This window comes from Zerene cesonia, chromosome 15, assembly GCF_012273895.1.
Source record: "Zerene cesonia ecotype Mississippi chromosome 15, Zerene_cesonia_1.1, whole genome shotgun sequence".
Classification (NCBI taxonomy): Eukaryota; Metazoa; Arthropoda; class Insecta; order Lepidoptera; family Pieridae; genus Zerene; species Zerene cesonia.
In genome coordinates this window covers 5,877,951-5,897,988 of record NC_052116.1, presented here as the reverse complement: position 1 = coordinate 5,897,988, position 20,038 = coordinate 5,877,951, and the positions used below count along the sequence as shown (strand labels likewise).

At 33.8% G+C, this 20,038-nt stretch overlaps 1 protein-coding gene across 1 annotated transcript; it reads left to right on the top strand.

Moving 5' to 3' along the window:
- The first annotated feature begins 531 nt into the window (after positions 1–531).
- Positions 532–18,327, top strand: LOC119832351 (serine/threonine-protein kinase ATR). Its single transcript, XM_038356015.1, has 30 exons — positions 532–1,269; positions 1,347–1,472; positions 1,560–2,985; positions 3,263–3,826; positions 3,904–5,374; positions 5,604–5,806; positions 5,876–6,012; positions 6,208–6,297; positions 6,896–7,086; positions 7,220–7,338; positions 7,512–7,615; positions 7,697–7,887; positions 8,496–8,635; positions 9,248–9,406; positions 9,737–9,963; positions 10,540–10,693; positions 10,951–11,061; positions 11,433–11,599; positions 12,155–12,284; positions 12,579–12,742; positions 13,254–13,410; positions 13,638–13,748; positions 13,919–14,047; positions 14,159–14,396; positions 14,736–14,981; positions 15,269–15,425; positions 15,878–15,942; positions 16,369–16,552; positions 17,361–17,550; positions 18,131–18,327. Exons 1-30 carry the CDS (start codon positions 1,133–1,135, stop codon positions 18,257–18,259), a joined length of 7,617 nt encoding a protein of 2,538 aa, XP_038211943.1. The 5' UTR covers positions 532–1,132; the 3' UTR covers positions 18,260–18,327.
- The last annotated feature ends 1,711 nt before the right edge of the window (positions 18,328–20,038 follow it).

Genomic DNA, 20,038 nt, shown 5'->3' with positions numbered 1-20,038 from the left:
CTACTACGTTTGTTAATTTTCAACTAACTTCAAAAGTGAGGAGATTATAAATTCGACTGTTTTTTGTGTAGTTTTGACGCATTTAGGTGAGATATCATCCTCGTCGTTTTTGATGGCGAGGAAATATAATAATTTTTTTTCTCGAGTGAAATTATATGGTATATCTAGAATAATATAAACTGATTTTACTACCATTTCATTTCATTCAATTTCTACCACTATCTTAATAATTTAATGAAATTGTTTTAGCATAATCTTAATGGAAAAAAAAAATACGCAAAAATTTTTAATTTTCCGTCTTTCATTTGTACAATAGGCAGTAACTAAAGTATTTGTACTCCCGCACTTTATAGAGTGAAGACTTAAGTATATAGATGGATTTTCAAACGAAAATTTATTTCGGCTCCAAAAATTTTTAACTCTTTTTTTTCTTCGTGGCAAGAAATGTCTATTGCCAGTTGTAGCAAGAAAAAATTGTGTCCACTAATATTTTCGGTGTTACTTATGTCTCGGTGTCAATTTGGTGTTGAGACCATCCATCATATAAAACCTGAAAAAATAAAGAACCTGTCTGGGAGCGCTAAATTCACTATGGTTTTAGTAGACTATAGAGTAGAGTATAGAAAAAATTAAATTTAATTTATAAGATCCTGTTTTAGATATTAGTGAAAGAAGCTTTCAGAATAATTATTAAAAGTGGTGTATAATTACGCTTTATGTATATGCTGTGAGAGATCGCACATCGTCACGTTTTCTTTCATTGCGCACAAGTACTCTAGAATGAAACTTTAGTAATTATTATTGATGGCATATCAAATAATTTATATAATATGTTCAAAGTACTCTGTGCTTACTGTTGATAAATATAAAAAAATATAAAATGTCAAAAAATAGCGCGAAAGTCAAAACCTGTGAGGAAAAGCAGGAGGGCCGTGGGGGTTGAGGGCCATAACTGGATACTGGCCAATGCTTAATGCTCATATTTTGCTCAATAAATAGGTGCTCACTGCTCTGTGAATCCAATTTCCAGCTAATATAAACATAATTTGACTGTCGGAAGAGCACAAATAGAAAAAAAATTGTAAACAATTTTCGACAGACACAAAGATTTTGAATTAAAGAAGGAATAATAATGGAAGAAGAAAATCAAGAAGGCCCTTTTGCAGTTTGGCAAATGTTTAATGCCCCTACGATGGTTTTGTTTAACAATCTAGAAGATGCTGAAGATGGTTTAGATAGATTACTCACTTCAATCTTAAAACTTTCTGGGTGAATGTTATAATTACTAGCATTTTGATACAAATTTTACAAATATTCTTCAAATGTAACAAATATTGATGTTTCAGGGATTATTCGGAGGTATTAGTTCCAAGAATAGGCTGCTCTAAATGCCCTGACTCGTTTTATTTTGCTTTTAATACCTGGTTGCTTGGAAGATTGTTCTATGTTTGTTCAGTTAAAGAATTGCAAAGGCAAGTCTGGCATATTTTTGGTTAAATCTGAGTGGTAAGTCATATTTGTACCAAATAACATATATAAATATTGATAAATATTTGCAGAATACATAACAGCAGTAAAGACGCCCAGCTAAAAATACTCCAAATATTGTGTATGAATAGAGCATCATTCTATGATGATGTACATCAGGAATATATTTCAATTTTAAACAGTCTTGTGAAATATTATCAAGATTATGAGAAGGATGTAAACACTGAAGTATTATTAATGAATTTTACCCCTGTCAATGTAAAAATAACACAAGTCCAACTAAACTTGGAACCAATATATGTGTGTGTTAAAGATATATCCGTGTGTAAACATTTGATTGATATAGTATTGCAGTTGTTATCTGAAAGTATTGCACCTAACTTAATATATTTGCATAAAAATAGGTCTGTGACATTGGATGTGTTCAAACAAGTAATTAGTATATTGGAAAGTTATAGTGCAGACTTAAAATTAATTTGTATTATTTTTTTTATTACCTTGTTAACTAAAATAAGAGATGTATCAATTGTTGTTTTTCACAAAGAGTTTGGGGAAATTCAAAGTCAATTTTTACATTTAATAGAAGCATTTGTTCAAAGCATAGATATTTTGTATAAGAAAGCTGAAATTGATGATTTGTATTTGACAAAGTTAAATACTCAAATATCATTATTAATAAAGACATTAAAGTATGAGGAGGGTTCAGACCATGAAGAGTGTTTACAAAACATATGCGAAATAATTCTAGACAAAACTAGCAGTAAATATTTTTCAACGGATGTCAGAATGTTATGTTTGTCTTCGAGTAAGAAATTAAAGTTTTCAAAAGAAACATTAGGATTGAAAACCAGAGATGCCCAGGAAATTGGTGAATTGTTGGAATATTATTACAAAGAAATACTATCACATATTTTGATTGAAGATAAGAGAAGGGCTAAAAAGGGTATTACAGAAAACTGGTACTACAATCAAATTATAAGTGTTGTGAATTCAGTAAAATCTTGTGAAGATGTCTTGGATGTTTTTCTAATGACATATCATTTACAAAGATGCCGAGCTGCCTTACTTGTATTACAATGCACAAATATTGAATATAGAAAAGAAAAATGTGATGGTCAGTGCATTGAATTATTAAATAAAGAAAATGCTAAATGTATCCTACTGTCATTAAAAAAAATTATAAAATTACAACACAGATTAATTCTAAGTGATATGAATGTTGTTCAATTAATTATGGAGATCACTTTGAACACAGTTCTCTTGGCCGAGTCATTTATAAAGGAAGATATGAATTTAATATTACAAATATTATGTTTGCAGACTAATGCACAATACTCTGAATACAATTTCCCTTTTAAAGATAATGTTAAATGTTTGATACTGAAATATTTATTAATTCATAAAGTTTATTTAAAGAGCACAATAAATGATTTGTGGAATAATATTGCAAACACGCTTTACAGTTCATTATATATGAACAAGTCTCTATATGTGCCAGTAAGTATATTGTTCATACAAAAATTTAGTGTAAGCTATATATTCAAAGAATGAGATAACAATTTTTATTACTGTGCTCAGCTCTGCCCGGATATCAAGATTACCAAATTTTGTCAAAATCCATTCAGTAGTTTCAGTGTGATTGACGGACAAATATCCAAACAAACTTTCACTTTTATAATATTATTATGAAGTGTGATTAGTGTGATAGTGTGATAATATATTTAAGAACTTGAGGTATTATTGATATAAACTATTGTGTTATGAAATTTTTCAGATCATAGAATTGTCACCTCTGATACTAGCAACTAAAATGATATCAACAAGCAAATTAATTGGTGATATTTTAATGCCTGCTTTCCTTACAAAGGATGTAGAAATTCAAAGAGCTGTATCTGATATTTTGCCAGCTATTGTTTGTATGTCATTATCATCCTACTGTATTATTGTAAATAATACAATTTTTGGACACAGAATTATTTTAAATGATCATATTAATATAAGTCTCTTATGCCATCAATGTCATTCTAAGAAAATACACTATGAGAAGAGTGAAGATTTTTTAAAATCAATTGGAACTAAACATATAGAACTTCATTCAGAAAGCAATTCAATTGCTATGAATAATAAATCCATGATAAATGGTTTGAAGAGTTTGTTTGGAAAGTTTCTCAATTATCAGCACTATTCAGATTTAGATGTTTCCAAATACTGGAATCTTGTTGGTCAGTTAAGTAATCATTTCTTTGTGTTTGATTATGGAGTCTCTAGGAATGTGATAACCGAAGAAAATATCAAATATGTATTAAAAGCTTTGAGACCTTTTATTGAAAATTCTCATGTGAGTATTTATTAGTATTAGTGATGAGGCAGTTTTTTACTTTAAATAAATAGTTTATTTAGTTTTCTTTATTACAGGAGAATGAAGACTCTGCGGTCACTGCCACTAAAGAAACTGTATTTAATATGTGCATCAACTTACTCTTGAAATCTACCCAGCAAAGCTTGGAAAATAATGACTTCATTCAACAGTGTCAAACTTTAGACTGCATTAAAGATTTTGGCATGATTCAGAATAGCAAAGTCATACTTCCTATAACAAAACTTCTAGTTTACTTTATAATGCATCCTCAATGTTCTCTCGCTCCGAAAGCCGTAGTTTACCTTCGAGATGTGTGTGAATATCAAGGGCTAACTCCCAATCAAGCTTACCATCGATACAAAAAGGATTACTGCCGACTTTTTGTTGCTTGTAGTCTCAATAATGGCAAAGATTTCGCAATTGCCCTCTTGAAAGTTGTCAGAGCCTTTGGATTCGTTGGATATAGAGATTTTATTTCTAAGGATGTTCATCATTTCCTACCTTATCTGATGCCCTATTGTGTAACTGTAAAAGAGGTGCCACTTATGATAGAGGAAATTGCATCATTAGTCCAGTGTTCGGTATCTGACTTCCTTGTAGAGAGATTTCCGCATATTTATGTGCATGTTTATTTAACGGAGAATAACGATGTTTCTAGAAAATGCTATGATATCATTGAAAAATTGACGAAAACGTCAATATTAAGTCTGATCAAACGTCATTTCAGGGTGATCCTCACAGAATTTCTTTTACAATATTGTTGTAGCCCAGAGAAGGTTTTGAACGCATGCAGATATTTAGCTTGTCATGATCCTGATGTTTCTACTCCACAAGGAAGCATGAGTATGAGTACCACGCAAATAGCCGACTTCTTGAATCCCAAATTCCTCGGAGTCCTAGCCTATTTCGATCATAAATTGGTCAACACGAAAGTAGCATTGTCTGTTAAACGTAAAGCTTTGAAAAGTTTCCCGGACATGATGCAGTTGATGGGCGTGAAATATTTAACGCCGCTGCGTTTTAAAGTATTGGCTACTTTGAGATCTGCTTTACCCCTCGCTAAGGAATTTCCGAAAATCCTTGCGGAAGCCTGGAGTGCCTTTATACATAATATTGATAGCATATCTCTAGGCCCGCTATTGCCAAATCTTGCCGTTTCGTTGCTTCAACAATTCCAATATGCGCCGCAAGAAATAAATAAAATTTTTCATTACCTTGTACTCAATAACGAAAATTTGTTGAGTTCTCATATATCCGAATTATTTTTCGTTGAAGATTCCAAAATATCAGAAAAAGTTAAAATGGTCATAAGGAGGCATGTAAAGCGAACTCAGCCTGATGCTTTTTTGGATAAGATCCGATGGTACTTACAGCATTTGAATCAAGATATTCCAATTATAAAGGCGTATTCATTTTCTCAATTGGATATCTTGTTAAAGGCAAATAGAACAGAGTTACACAAGGCTATTTTTGGCGGGAAAAACATTGATCCCGTGATTGTTGAACTGATCGATTGTCTACTAATTGGTAAGTAAATGTAAATATTTGAAATTCTTTAGTATTAATGACTTTTTCGGCCTTTTGCTTTTTATAAGTGTTATGCGTTATGTGGGGACCTAAAATTATTATTTTTTGTGTATTAAACCTCAGTCTCAAAACAAGGATGTTTAAGTGTTACAATAATGAGTTTTTTTGCATTTGTATATATAATTGTAAATAACTGATCTATAAATGACCGAATATATTTCGAAAACAGGTTGCAAAGATTCGAACATGGAAGTGAGTTCCTCCAGTGGAGCGTGTTTGGGCCAACTCGGTGCGATAGAGGCGGGTCATCTTCCGAGGCAATATGTCCAACCGGATCGCTCGCCTTTCGCATTCTCTATAAGTGATAATTGCTTCGCTGCGACTGCTCTTATGGAACTTACTAGAGCTTTCCAGTACGAGAAGGATACCATGGTATATACAATAAAAAATGTTATTATAATTTTATATTAACGTTTTCTTATGAAGGTGTAAACTTTTCAGAACATGGACTGCTATGCTCTAACTATTCAAGAAATATTGAAAATATACGATATTTCGCCGACGGGAAGCAAGAAAGAAGTATGGAATAGTTTTCCGGAAAACATGCATCAAATAATGTATCCATTGCTGAGTTCAAGGTGAGACTTATTAATAAAATAGATCAACCAGAATTAACTAATTGGAATATCATCATTAAATTATTACTCATCATACGGAATAGTTGATTTATTGTTTATAAACTTTCTTGAAGCTGTTGTATGTTATATTAAAAATCCTGCAATGTTTTAATTACTATAGCCATGTATTATTATAGATTTTTTTTTAACTTCCAGATACACATTGGCGTATCCATCACAGCCTAAGAAAGCGCATCCATTGTTTGGTTCCGTTTATGCAACAACGTTTTTGGAATGGGCTCATAAGTATGTCTTTAAATTTAAATATTTGTGGAAAATTAAGATATTAATTATTATTTCATAATGAACAATGCAATCTCAAAATCTAACATATTGTAGAATATTATTATACATATTTATAATAATATTTTGTTTATATTTATCATGTGTTTTTTATAAACTATAAAATTTAGAACTTATATAGCTAATTCGGGTTCTTACCCTAGGAAAATGCATACAAATAAGAACCGGATCTATTCTGTGACGACATATTGTGGTGTCATAGGTGTTAATCTCAAATTAATAATATAATTTGTACGTTGGTATTTAAATATCATGGAAGTGTCGTAAAAACTAAAACCGAAAAAATAATTTCTAAGTATATCCTATTTTTCCCATTAATATTTTAAAAAACGCGTCATTGATACAGAAAGGTCATTGTAAATGAATTGTAGAAATGTGCCTTGCTAATAACTTTTTTAATTTTACACATCATGGTACTTCACTACTCTAGTTGGAGTTTGAATCAGCTTAATAGTTTTCAGATTTGACTACTTAACTACTTTTCAGTAGTAGTTGTTCCGATGTTTACTATATATTCTAAACAATCAATTTCTCATTCTAGTTGGGCAGGTCAATTGATTCCCCTGATAGAATCCGACAGTATCCGCGAGTTGCTGAGAACAGTTCACCCGAGCATGCGTCGTGACGTCAGAACATTGTTTTTGTTCCTACCCTATGTTTTGCTCCACGCTGTCATGTCGAAGAACAACGTACAATACATACAGGAAGAGATGATGGCTGTTATTGATACAAGTAATTAATATATTTAGTTATATTTGTTTAAAATGTTATCACATGGTTTACTAATATTTTATTGTTATATTAATTTGTGGACATAACATTTTAATTTATTGATTAAAAATTCTCTACATTGTACGATTTTTAGGTGTAGATAATTATGAAAATGAAGTGGCAGTTATAAGTGAGAGATCAAAATATAAAATGTTAAGACACATCAGAATGACACCTAATATTAGTTCTATTCAGACTGAAGAAGGGAATCAGGTAGTTACTAATATATGGAATAAACTACTTACTTAACATAGATAGTATCGTTATTAATATAATGCGTAAACTTTAAAAAATTGGAGGCGCTGCGCTGGGTTGTCTTTATGAAATAATGTGTAGAAGTTCCCTTATTTTCAGATTAAGTTAAAAGTGAATAATATTTCTTTCAGAGTAAATGTAGCAAGACTGTTTATACCCTATTAGACTTTTTAAATAGATGGCTCTTGGAATGGATGCATTCCAAACAAAGACCTTTAGAGAATGAAAATTACAAGTAAGTTGAACATTTGATGATATTTTCTTTGTATCTATGGTAAAAGGAAATATGTATATTTTATACAATATATCTCTTTAGGGCGATATTAAAGTTTACCCAAAAATTCGATAAACTAGCAATAGCCAGAGGGAACTTCACATGTGGTGAACTGGAGAGGGCCTTGCAATACCTTGAGCTGTATATGGACGAAGACAAGGCGAGAGTTCAAGGTCAATTGCCCTTTTTAGCTGAAATATATGCTTTGCTTGATGAGCCGGATTCAGTAGCAGGTAACTTGGAATTTTTTACTTCTATTTTATATATTACGCAATTGTTCTCAATTCATTTGCTTATCGAGTAACTACCACATTACTAAGCTAGTATTATTATAAAATATTTTTTTAATATTTTACATCTATCTACATCTTTATTTAGAGGTTACGAAAAGTGCCTTATGAAATTATACATCTATTTAACCAGATATAATATAAGATACAATAAGATTAAAGATATAAAGAATAGAGAATGTAGTAATTAAACATCTGAAATCTTAAAATGAAAATTTTTAATTTTTTTTTTTTTTATTGTGGGATAGGGAATCGCTTGACTACCATCTCGCTTGCAGGTACGCGTAGATGTAGTCTAAGATGGAGCGCGCTTTTTTTTTTATTGTGTGATAGGGAAGCGCTTGACTACCATCTCGCCTGCTGGTAAGCGTAGATGTAGTCTCAGATGGAGCGCTTCCCTAGGAGGTACCTGTTCACTCTACTTTTGAAGATCCCTAGATTATACCCGTCAGGGAACACAGACTCAGGAAGCATGTTCCAGTACCTTGCGGTTCGAATAAAGAATGTAGAGTCTAAATTAATTTTTTCTAAATTCTGTTGTAAATTTTCAGGTATTTTATCAATTAAACGTTCTGAGCCGTCTCTAAAGGAACTGATTCTTACGCAAGTTGTGACAGGCCGCTTACAAGACGCAGCGTTGTGTTACGAGCGGTTAGCGCAAGAAGGACAGTTAGATAAACATAGCTTGCAGGTATAATATAGATACCCTTATGAGGAAAAGGAAAGGCCCGTTTCCTTTTCCTCACCCGTCCTAGTCCATTCCTTCTTTCCAGTCGTTAATCCTTTCCTTTTCCCTTACCCCATAAAAGCGGGCAGCGCATTCACAGAGGTACTACCTTTGCGAATGTTTATGGGCGGTGGTGATCGCTTACCATCAGGCGAACCACCAGCTCAGCTGCCCGCTATGACATCAAAAAAAAAACTAATTTTCAAACTGATTTCTAAATCTATACCAATAAATAAAATTAGAATATATGCTTGTAATATTAAAATAACCGCTTTTTAACCATTACTTCAACGACTATATACACAGTAGGAACAAGTACCAAAAAAACATTTTTTTTCAATTTTCGTCTGTGTATCCGCTTGTTTGTTCCGGGTGATCTCTGGAATGGCTGGGCTGATTTTGACGAAACCTCCTATGGCAGATATCCTATGTAATTTAAATCAAAACGATTTAAAGCAAAAACTCATTAACGCGAAAAAAGCCACGGGACGCAACAGTTACGTTTTTATTTTTTTATTAATTTATTTTGACAGTGAATGGAAATAAGGTTTTATAATCTATGGCCTCTTTTCTCAGGGTATGATAGATTGTTATCTAGGATTAGACCAACCCTTCACGGCGTATCGTCTGTTAAGCGAACAGGAAATAGATGATACTATGAAGGAATTATCGGCCGAGCCTCTGTGGAGATTGGGACGATTTGAACAACTTGATGAATTGGTTAACAAGCCTGTTGTAAGTCATGTTTGCACTTAATATTTGACCGTATTCATAAATTGCAAGTATTTTAAGTTAGTAGTTGGTAAATGATATATCAGATGCACTTTTTTCACTGATCAATTATACAGAAGTTCTGTGAAAACTTATGTGTATAAGAATTTAATACAAGATTTCTCGAGTGTACTATATTATATTGCGTACTTGCGTATATGCATCTACGTCCTGCGTGCGTACTTCTCTTAAAAGAATGAGCATGTGAGCCTTAATAACTTCACAACGACGTTTTATTATTTATTTATTATTAATAACTGTATAAAATACAAAATTTTACTGATTCTCCCTCAGCCTCCTTCCCGAGAAAACTGGGGTCTATTAATGGGTAGGATATTGCTCGCATATCGGAAGCAAGATCACGATATCTTCAGAGAATCATGTTCAGATGCAATGAACAGGCTTCTTCAGCAAATGGATGGAGAGACTCGCGGTGAAAGTGCCTTACGGAGTGGCTACCAGAGTGTATTGGGATTGCATATTATATCTGAAGCTGGACATGCTGAGGAAACATTGAGGAGGTTTGTTGGCTATATGTGACATTTACATTTAAAATGGCTTAGAATGTGATGGAAATGTTATGACTTTCTGAGGCTTTGGAAAAGTGAAAGGTAAATAATCTCGACGTATTTAGCTTTGGTCTCCAAGATTGCAGCTTCATTTAGCTTTAATTGTTTTAAGTAAAAATGATGTATAATTTTAACTGAGTCTGAGTGGTTACCTTGTCCATATTACTAAGTACATGATTTTTAGTTCTTTATGCTATTTGACCTTGATAAAGTGGTCAATGCACGAGGGTAGAACCGAAGGGTTGCGGAGGTCGATTCCCTGGGAAGACTCAAAAAATAATGTGTGGGTCGGTCAGTGGAACAGATATATATCGCTATTAATTTGTTTTAAATAGCTAGAGAAAATATTACCCCAGCCCAGCATACCAGCTTCTTTATAAAAAATATATAAGAGATGTATAGTGCATCTGCCCCGTACTCCACACCAGGAACTGAATGGAGAGAGGGTGAAATAGAAGGCTAGGGAGGGGAGGGATCACTGTATACTGATCGCGACACACTTTTCAGAATCACAATATTTTTTCATAGACTCATGTCCTTGCGCGACGGTGATCGTCAAAGTGAAGAAATAATTAGTCAATTGCTGAGCGAATGGCGGCAGAGGCTGTCGGTGGTGCAATCAGATGTTAGAACTGTAGAGCCGTTACTGCGGCTCAGGCGAATATTACTGCAACAGACACAGGTATTAAGAAAACATTAAAACCCAAACTAGCTGTTAACCGCGGCTTCCGCCCAGGTATTAAGGGAATTTTTTCTAGAAATGAGATGTTTCGTAGGAATCAAAAATACTTATTAAATCGCTTCGCTGCGACGTGAAATAAATGTAATAAGTAAATTTGAGTATACTTACTAAGATTGTTACTTTATAAATAGCATTGTTTCTTGAAGATTTATTTTGTGGATTGGAAATGTTTAAATTTTCTGCTTTATTTTTTTAAGGAATTGTTGGAGCCAACACATCCTTCAACAAGCAATAAATTACGAACATGCATTGGCGATCTATGGTTACAGAGTGCGAAACAAGCTAGAAAAGCTGGTATTTTACAACAGGTAATCAATTAATACGAAGTTTCTCCATAAAATTATAAATTTTTCAACCATCTCTGAATGGCTATTAAATAAAAGCATTATTCAGTAAATATTCTTTATTTGTTTCATATTATCTACCATCTGTGTTCCGTCGCACGAGGCAATTACAAAGAGCAGAATAATTATGTAAAATTCATACTCACCATGCCGTTTTATAAAAATCTGTATTCACATATTTATATTTAACCATGTGTTGAATTATTCTGTCCGCTTGTTAAGCTTAAATAAAGAGGTTAAGCTCTTAATGAAACGGCTAAATAAGCCACCTTACTGCGGCATATACCGTCTGAATCGAATGTTTGCTATAACTCTTATGCATTGTATTTTTTCAGTCGTATATGTACATATTAAACGCAGAAGAATATCAACCGGAGCAGTTATTTATTGAAAAAGCGAAAATGTACTGGGCTCGCGGGCAACAGGAACACGCATTCACCACACTTCGAAGGGGGTTGGATGATGCTTATCCACAGTTAGAGACTCTTACCCTTGAACAGAGGTAAATTAATGTTCTAATGTTTAAAGGTACAAATCAGATTATCGAAATAACCTCAAAACACAAACGTGTAACGAGGTGTTTGGTTTGATCCACTTACTCGCGTCTATTAATTAGAACGTTGTTATACTGGAATAATGTAAAGTAATAAAGTCTGTAAACACAACTGGTGAGAAAAACATCTGTTCCTCCATAGGACTGACGCACGACGACATGGATTAGCAATTTCGGTTTATTTTAAATGGAAATATAACGAGAAAAGCTATAATATTAAAATGGTAGTGTGAACATTTTTTAAGGTAGCGCATGGTATTATGGATACGGGCTGCGCGGTTTCACCGGCGTAAGTCCGTATCCCGTAGGAATATCTGGATGAAAAGTTGCCTATATGTCATTCCAGTTGTCCAACTGTCTACGTACCAAAGTTTATTGTAATCGGTCCAGTAGATTTAGCGTGAAAGAGGAACAAACACACATACACCCTTACAAACTTTCGCATTTATAATATTAGTAGGATAAGTAGGAAGTAGGATATAACGTATGCTGGCCCTTTTACAGAAAAATATGTGCTAAAGCAAAATTGTTAATCGCGAAATATAATGATGAAACCACTAACGTGGACGTCGATGTCAATATTGGATATTATAAAGAAGCAGTTGATGTTTTTAAGCAATGGGAGAAAAGTTTGGTAAGTTGTGATTTAAAAGCGTAAATTTATCTTTTATATATTTTTCTCCTACCACCAAAATAACAGAAAATTTAAGAACATTGAAATTTTACCAAAAAAATTATCGTCATCATCATCACCATGGGAAATCAATGAATTGGCGTCTATCTCGAATCGCTGACTCTCAGACCCAAACTTCGAGGTTCTAAACCAATAACTACCGAAAAAAATAAATATTTGTAGAAAATTCATAGAATAGTACTAAGTTCAATGTATTACCATGTTCAATACAAATAAAAATGCTTTCTGTTTTAGGTATGTCTAGGTTCTTATTACGAGAAAGTTAGCAGTGGGGAGGTGGCAAGTGATAGTGGGGCTATGTGGACACGACGCATATACGCGCTCAATAGCTATGGGAAAGCATTACAGTATGGACATAAGTATTTGTACCAAAGTATGCCGAGGATGCTGTCTATATGGTAAGTAACGTGAAATATATATGTATAGATGTATAAAAATGGCTATATACCATATACATACATATAACTATATACTTTTGGTTGGATATCTTTTGAAAAAAATATGTATCATGTTTGTCGCCGTATTTTGAATATAAACAAAAAACCTTTTAGGAATACAACTTAGATTGTTTTAGAAAAAACAAAATGAATAGGCCTATGACTTCTGACAAAGCGATTATGTTTTAAATTTATTTAGCTTTTGCATTGTATAGCCAATATCCAGAGTATTAACCAGCTGACATTGGGAATGTTATATCGAGGTAAAGAAGAGTCTTTACTAGACACTTTCGTGAATCAGTCAAGGATTATTATTTCATAAGAGAAAAGAGCCACCCCACTAGCGCGTTTCCTGTAAATGCATGCTTTACTGTTACGTTGTAAGACTTTATGTCTCATTATAATAAGTCACATTATATTCATATCATGTTTTTAATATGAAATAGTCCATTAACTTTTTTTCTTTTTCCAGGTTAGACGTAGAGGTAACGTCATCGGACACGAGCATACACTCAGTACTTGCGCAAATGACGGAGATAATAAAGACTTACTCAGAGAGGCTACCCATTTATCTATATTTGACTGCTTTCTCGCAAATCGTGTCCAGGATTTGTCATCCGGTGAAAGAAGTTAGTAATTTTTTTAATTTACACAGCCCTTAAAATATCAATCTGAAACGAGATTTGAATTTAAAATATCATTTTTGTGAACTAAGAACGACTGGTAATTAAATGATAATTATTTAATTACCAGAAATATGTGTATTTCAACATTATTATGTACGACTTGCCGAAAATGTCGATGAAAATGTGCATAAAAAATATGACAATGTATTTATTGCATGTATTTTTTCTAGGTTTATCTTCAACTTAAAGCTATCATAGTTAAATTGATAATGGCTTACCCCCAACACACGTTATGGATGATGATGTGCGTCATTAAATCCAGCTATCCGCAACGTATCAAGGTAAATTAAAGTAATTTTTTTTTTTTATATTGTTATAACTGCATTTTAGTCATGAAAAGGAAAATGTCGTCATTCGGTACCATTTTAGAATTTAGAGTGGTACCTCTCCCCTAGAGATGTTGTTGACCTATTTTATAGAAAATATAATATACTTAGCAAATAATTTTTAGCGTTGTGCGGATGTATTCGCGGATCCAAGGCTAAAAGAGCCCCACATGTTGAAACTGGTGTGTGACTTCACACAATTGGCTGAAAAACTGATTGAATTATGCAACAAACCCATTGCTGGCACCGGTTCTGTAAGTATTAAAAATGCACAAATTTTTCTGCATACATTTTCCAGGCTTTTCCCATATTTATTACAGATAATTCTTATATAATACCTACTGAATTAATAATTGTTATTACAGACGACTACAGTATCTTCACTCGTTCGTACTTTACCCCGTCTCTTAGCTACAGAGAACTTCAGTCACATCATGATGCCCTTCCAAGAGTTCTGTAAAATAATTCTACCCTCGAAAGCTGCGAGGCAAGAACGTATCGACTTCAATATACCAACAGACCCGCCGGTGTATATAGCTGGTATTGAGGAACAAATACAGATATTACCGTCTTTGCAGAAACCTAGGAAGGTTACTTTGAAAGGTATGTAAACCCATATCAGCATAAATTCGTTTCATATTTTATCTGGGCTTTCTGTTTTTTTTCGTTTCCTATAAATCATGTGCTATATTACTGACATGAAGTGTTGTGATATATTTAATAAATATATTTTTTTTACACTATCAATATTGCATTACATTGTTCATTTCATTAAGATTGCCATAATACCTACTAATCGACAATTATGATCTCTTATAGTTCTGGAATTTAAAAAGTAATATAATTGGTGCTCAACTAAACCAATATGAGATCATGCTATTATTTATATTCTATGTAAAATTTTCACTCCCTCGTTATGAAACAATAATAATTATATTTTAGGTTCAGACGGCAAGTCGTACATAATAATGTTGAAACCCCGCGACGATTTAAGAAAGGACTTTCGTCTAATGGAATTTAACACAGTCGTGAACAGATTCCTACAAGATGCACCAGAGACTCGTCGCCGCAGACTTTATATACGCACGTATAGCGTTTTGCCGCTGAACGAAGAATGCGGCCTCATTGAGTGGGTGCCTAATCTCGTCGGCTTGAGACCTGTTTTGATGCATATTTATAAACAAAAAGGTATGTTTTGGTATTGATATACATATTATGTGTATTTAATTCAAAGGAAAGATATTTTTTTATTGTTTCCTAAGACGTGCGAGACGAGGGACAGGAATACCAATAGTAATTTTAAGCTGCTGAAATTAAAAATATGTGTATTTAATATAAATGTAAAAAAAATAATTAAGCTTGTATGACAATGTAAAATCTAACGCTGGTCATATTTCTCGTCAAATTTATTTTCGTCAAGTTAAAGGAAGAAAAAACACTAATAATTATTATAATCGTTAATATACTATTCGCAGGTATTCACACAAGTAATCGCGAGTTAAAAGAAATGATGTGCCTCAACAAAGATCCCGTGGAGAAAAAGCGTCGTATCTACGAGCAACAGTTGCTTCCAAGACATCCACCGGTTTTCCAAGAGTGGTTCCGAAGAGTGTTCTCTGATCCATATGGATGGTAATGTATAGCTAATTGTAAAAGAATAATCCTACTAATCCTACTATCCTACTATCATACTTTCATACTAATATTATAAATGTGAAAGTTTGTAAGGATGTGGGTGTATTTGTTGCTCTTTCACGCAAAAACTACTGAACCGATTGCAATGAAATTTGGTACGTAGACAGCTGGACAACTGGAATAACATATAGGCGTTTTATGCCGATATTCCTACGGGATACTTACTTACGCGGGTGAAACCGCGGGGGCGCAGCGACTATAGTATATGCCTATTATTTATTTTTTAGTTTTGATAAAATCTATAATTAACGCTATGGTTACACATTGGACGCTTTGAAGAAAACTGTATCGATAGCTCAAATAAAAATTCAAGCTATAGAAATTAAAATCCGTCTTATAAATATATATTCATATTAATTCAAATGTAAATAAATTAACCCTTTGTTTAGGTACCAGGCACGTTCAGCTTATATAAGGACAACAGCTGTTATGTCAATGGTTGGATACATTTTAGGTAAGTTCATAGATATGCTTTCTTGTTTGTGGTAAAAGTTATTAAAAATCAATCTAGTATTATATGTCCGGAAGATACAATTGGTATACTTAATCAGATAATGTGAAATGTATTCAATATTTATAGTCCAGTCATCTGGTAGTTTACATGTTATATTTTTAGCGAGTTTTGAAAATGATTGATTTAATAGATTACTGTGCTCTTTCCAAGTTCCACTACCTTGAGGTTTATAACTCCCAGAAAAGTATCGAGGTAAACGCATTCTTCGAACGAAACGATTGGACTGTACCCGGATTTTCTATACAAATTAAGTTATCATGATAAAAGTAATCATCAATAATATTTAATTGTTTTTTTATAGAAGCGCTCATAATGATGTTGACGATGAAATGAACTAAATGAAATAAAATGAACTTGGTATTTCAGGTCTCGGCGACAGGCACGGCGAGAACATATCGTTCGACTCGACGAACGGCGACACGGTGCACGTGGACTTCAACTGCCTGTTCAACAAGGGCGAGGCGTTCGAGTGGCCCGAGCGCGTGCCCTTCCGCCTCACGCACAACATGGCCGCCGCCATGGGGCCGCTCATGCACGAGGGCATGTTCCGGTACGATCCGTGTGGCGTTTATATGTTTACTGGCCGTGCCCCGCGGTTTTTGCCCACGTAGCACCTGATGTTATATAGCTTAAAGCGTTCCTCAATAAATGGGCTATCTAGCACTGAAAGGATTTTTCCAATCGGACTAGTGGGTCCTGAGATTAGTGCGTTCAGACAAAAAAAAAAAAAAACAAACTCTTTAGCCTTATAATTTTATATATGAATCAAATTTAACTCTAGTCTTGATGTTCTAGAGTTATGAATGATTCAAGTAATTTATAGTACGCATTAAATTAAGAGACCTTGTGCTTGAAATTTTTTAGATGTGTTTAGTGGTGCATGTGATTGTTTGAACCGTAACCATAGCAACGCTAATGGTGCTTAATCGCTCTCGCACATCGCACAGGCGTCCTCTGCTTGGATTTGGATGTAGTTTTTGCGTCAAGGTATCATGAGGTATTTCTAATTGAAGCGAAACTTTTAGGTGACGAATCAATCACCAATAAGGTTGAGCATTTCTAACTGTTTCGTTTTGTGACGGAGAAGAAATAAATAATGTAGCCAAATTTCATACTATTTCAAGGAGGTGGTTATTTTTTTTGCTTTTTCCTCAGAATTTTCTTACTTTTTTTTATTTGAAAGTTTTTGGCTACCCATTTAAATTAGGTTTACTTCTGACAATTTTGAAGGTGATACATTTTTAAAGAATAAAAGATTTCTAAACTAACATTGTGCCACGAGAATTTTATATATATAGCGATATACAACTGCTAATGAGCCTAAATGAATAAAAAAAAATAACTAATTACGATAACAGGAAGAGCTGCGAGGCGGTGATGCGGGCGCTGCGCGCGCAGACGGCGGGGCTGATGTCCGTGGTGGGCCCGTTCGTGTACGACCCGCTGGTGGCGTGGGGCCGCGCGCGCGCCGCGCCCGACGCCGCCGAGCGCACCAACGAGCAGGCGCTGCACCACCTGCTGCAGATACGCCACCGCCTCAACGGGATGGTACTCGCCTCCAACTCCAACTCTAACTGGAACTCAAACTGAAACTCAAACTCAAACCCAATCTCGAATTCTATCTAAATCTTCAATTAAACTCAAATTCAAACTCAAACTCAAATTCGAACATTTATTTAATCAATTAGACTTATCGACGCACCATAGGCTCGGAGAGCAGTTTATACAATGAAGTGCGGGCAAGAAACTCGGTAGTTGCTCTTTTAGAATCATGTCTATATTACCACCCGCCCACTTCCATGCGCACTTAATGGCTTACGTACTATTTGGAGTTAAAACACTTAACTTTCTATTAATGTATCTAATGGGTTATCCATCATTGTATTTGAATTTTTTTTTCTCAATACAACCATAAAACTAACAACAAGTCACAGTCACGACGCAAAGGAATCCTATGTAACAAATTGAGTATGATTAAAAAAATATTATATACTTACAACCAATTCATTAAACCTTCAGCTGATATTAAAATCAATTAACAGCGAATAAAATATCAAAAGCATTTTCTCAACTAACGAACGCAATACTTAACAATTAGCAGAAACATTAATCCAGCTAACGTTTGCAGGTGAAAACGAAAAACAAACAGCTGTCACTTTCGCTCTCACCGGAAGGTCAAGTGGAGCATCTCATTGTAGAAGCGACGAGCGTACATAATCTATGCCAGATGTATATTGGATGGGGGCCGTTCTTGTAGATTCTTTTGTACGCGAAATGTGCTTTAATGTGATTTTAGATTTAAGTGTAATAAAGATTCTCTATGAGTGTTGTTTGTTTCATTACAATAAAGATGTTTTTTTTTTATCCTGAGTGACAAAGATTATTATAGTACAATTCTGTTGTCTTCATTATTTATATGCCCTTACAAGGTGCCAGTTTTTGCCAAGTAAGTTGCTTTAAAATAAAAGCATAATATATAAATAAGACTTAGTTTTTCGTATGAATGTCGCTGATGTGTTTTAAATTATGCTTAAAACGGTGAAGGAAGACTTCATGAGGAAACTGGCATGTGCAAGGATCAAAAGTTCGATGACATGTGACATTGTCAAATCGCACTGGGCCATCGTGGTGGATTACGGTACGCCGCCGTAACCCTCATAGGATATGGCTGCTGATGATGATGATGATGATGACGAATTTTGATGTGATGATGATGAAAAAGTGCCTTAGTTTTTCGTATGGATATCGATGATGTGTTTGAAATTAAACGTTCTCGTTTTAAATACTTATAATATTACAAAGTAGTGTAGTATTGGTATCAATAAAACAAGTATACATAATTATGTAACCTCAATATAATCATATACCTATATAGCATGATCTTTAATATATTTTAATATTAATGGAATTGGAATAATTGGTAGTAATAATTATATATAGTGATTAACATGGGCTTAGAATGGACTGCTTCGACGGTTGTATGCCTTAGCCCCATACAAGGGATACGGGGAAGGCGCATTCACAAACAATACCAGCAAAGAAATAGTATAAATAATATTTATGTTTTATTTGAATCCCGACCCCAACTTTACCTTTATTAACTCATCAACAATGATATCATAATTATGAGTCTATTTAAAACTAGCTGGTGCCGCGATTTCGTTCGCGTGAACTTTGATGTGAACAAACTTGAGGAGGCTTTCAATAGAATTAGGTTTAAATTGTTGATATAATACTTTTCTTTACATATGTTCCTGATCTCGACTAATATAACTCGACAGAAAATGCCCATAAGACTGAACCTCATACGCCAAGACATCATTTCAATTTATGTTATAGTGTAGTTGGGCTTGTGTAGTTCATCATCGAGAGTTCCAAAACTTCTATTTTTGTTAGACATATGAAAATGAAATGACAGACCAAACAGTGTTTGCTAAGATCTCACACCAATACAATATGTTATAATGTAGCTGAGCTCTCGGAGTTCCATATCAGGTGTTCCATTTCTTCAAATTTATACTCTCAGCAGAAAATGTTCATCACGTGCATCAATTTTAGTTACGGCAGATTTTATAAATATCTCTTATAGTGTAGGTGGTGTGCTGTGGTTATGCTTCAGGTGTTTCAGTTTTGCAAATAAATTATAGCTTATATTTTGCCCACAGTCAATACTTATACAACAAAAAAACTTTCATTTAAAAGCCCTCACGTAGTACCAGAGATCAGCGTGTACAAACGAACAAGCAGATTTTTTTTTTTGATATCTCCTCTTACTCTTTTATACCCACTTCAATTATTTCTTTAATATCTTTAATGTACTGACACAGTTTTTTACTGGTTTATTATACCTATGTATCTATAGATGATTTATGTGATAGAATGCAAGTAAAGGACGACAACATTACATTCACACAACATTCGTGATTATTATATAAATGTAAAATCATGACGTTTTTATCAAATTATTTTTAGAATTTTCAATCAACACTGAAAAGATTTACTATTTCGTTCATGATTGCTCAATTGTTATTGCGTT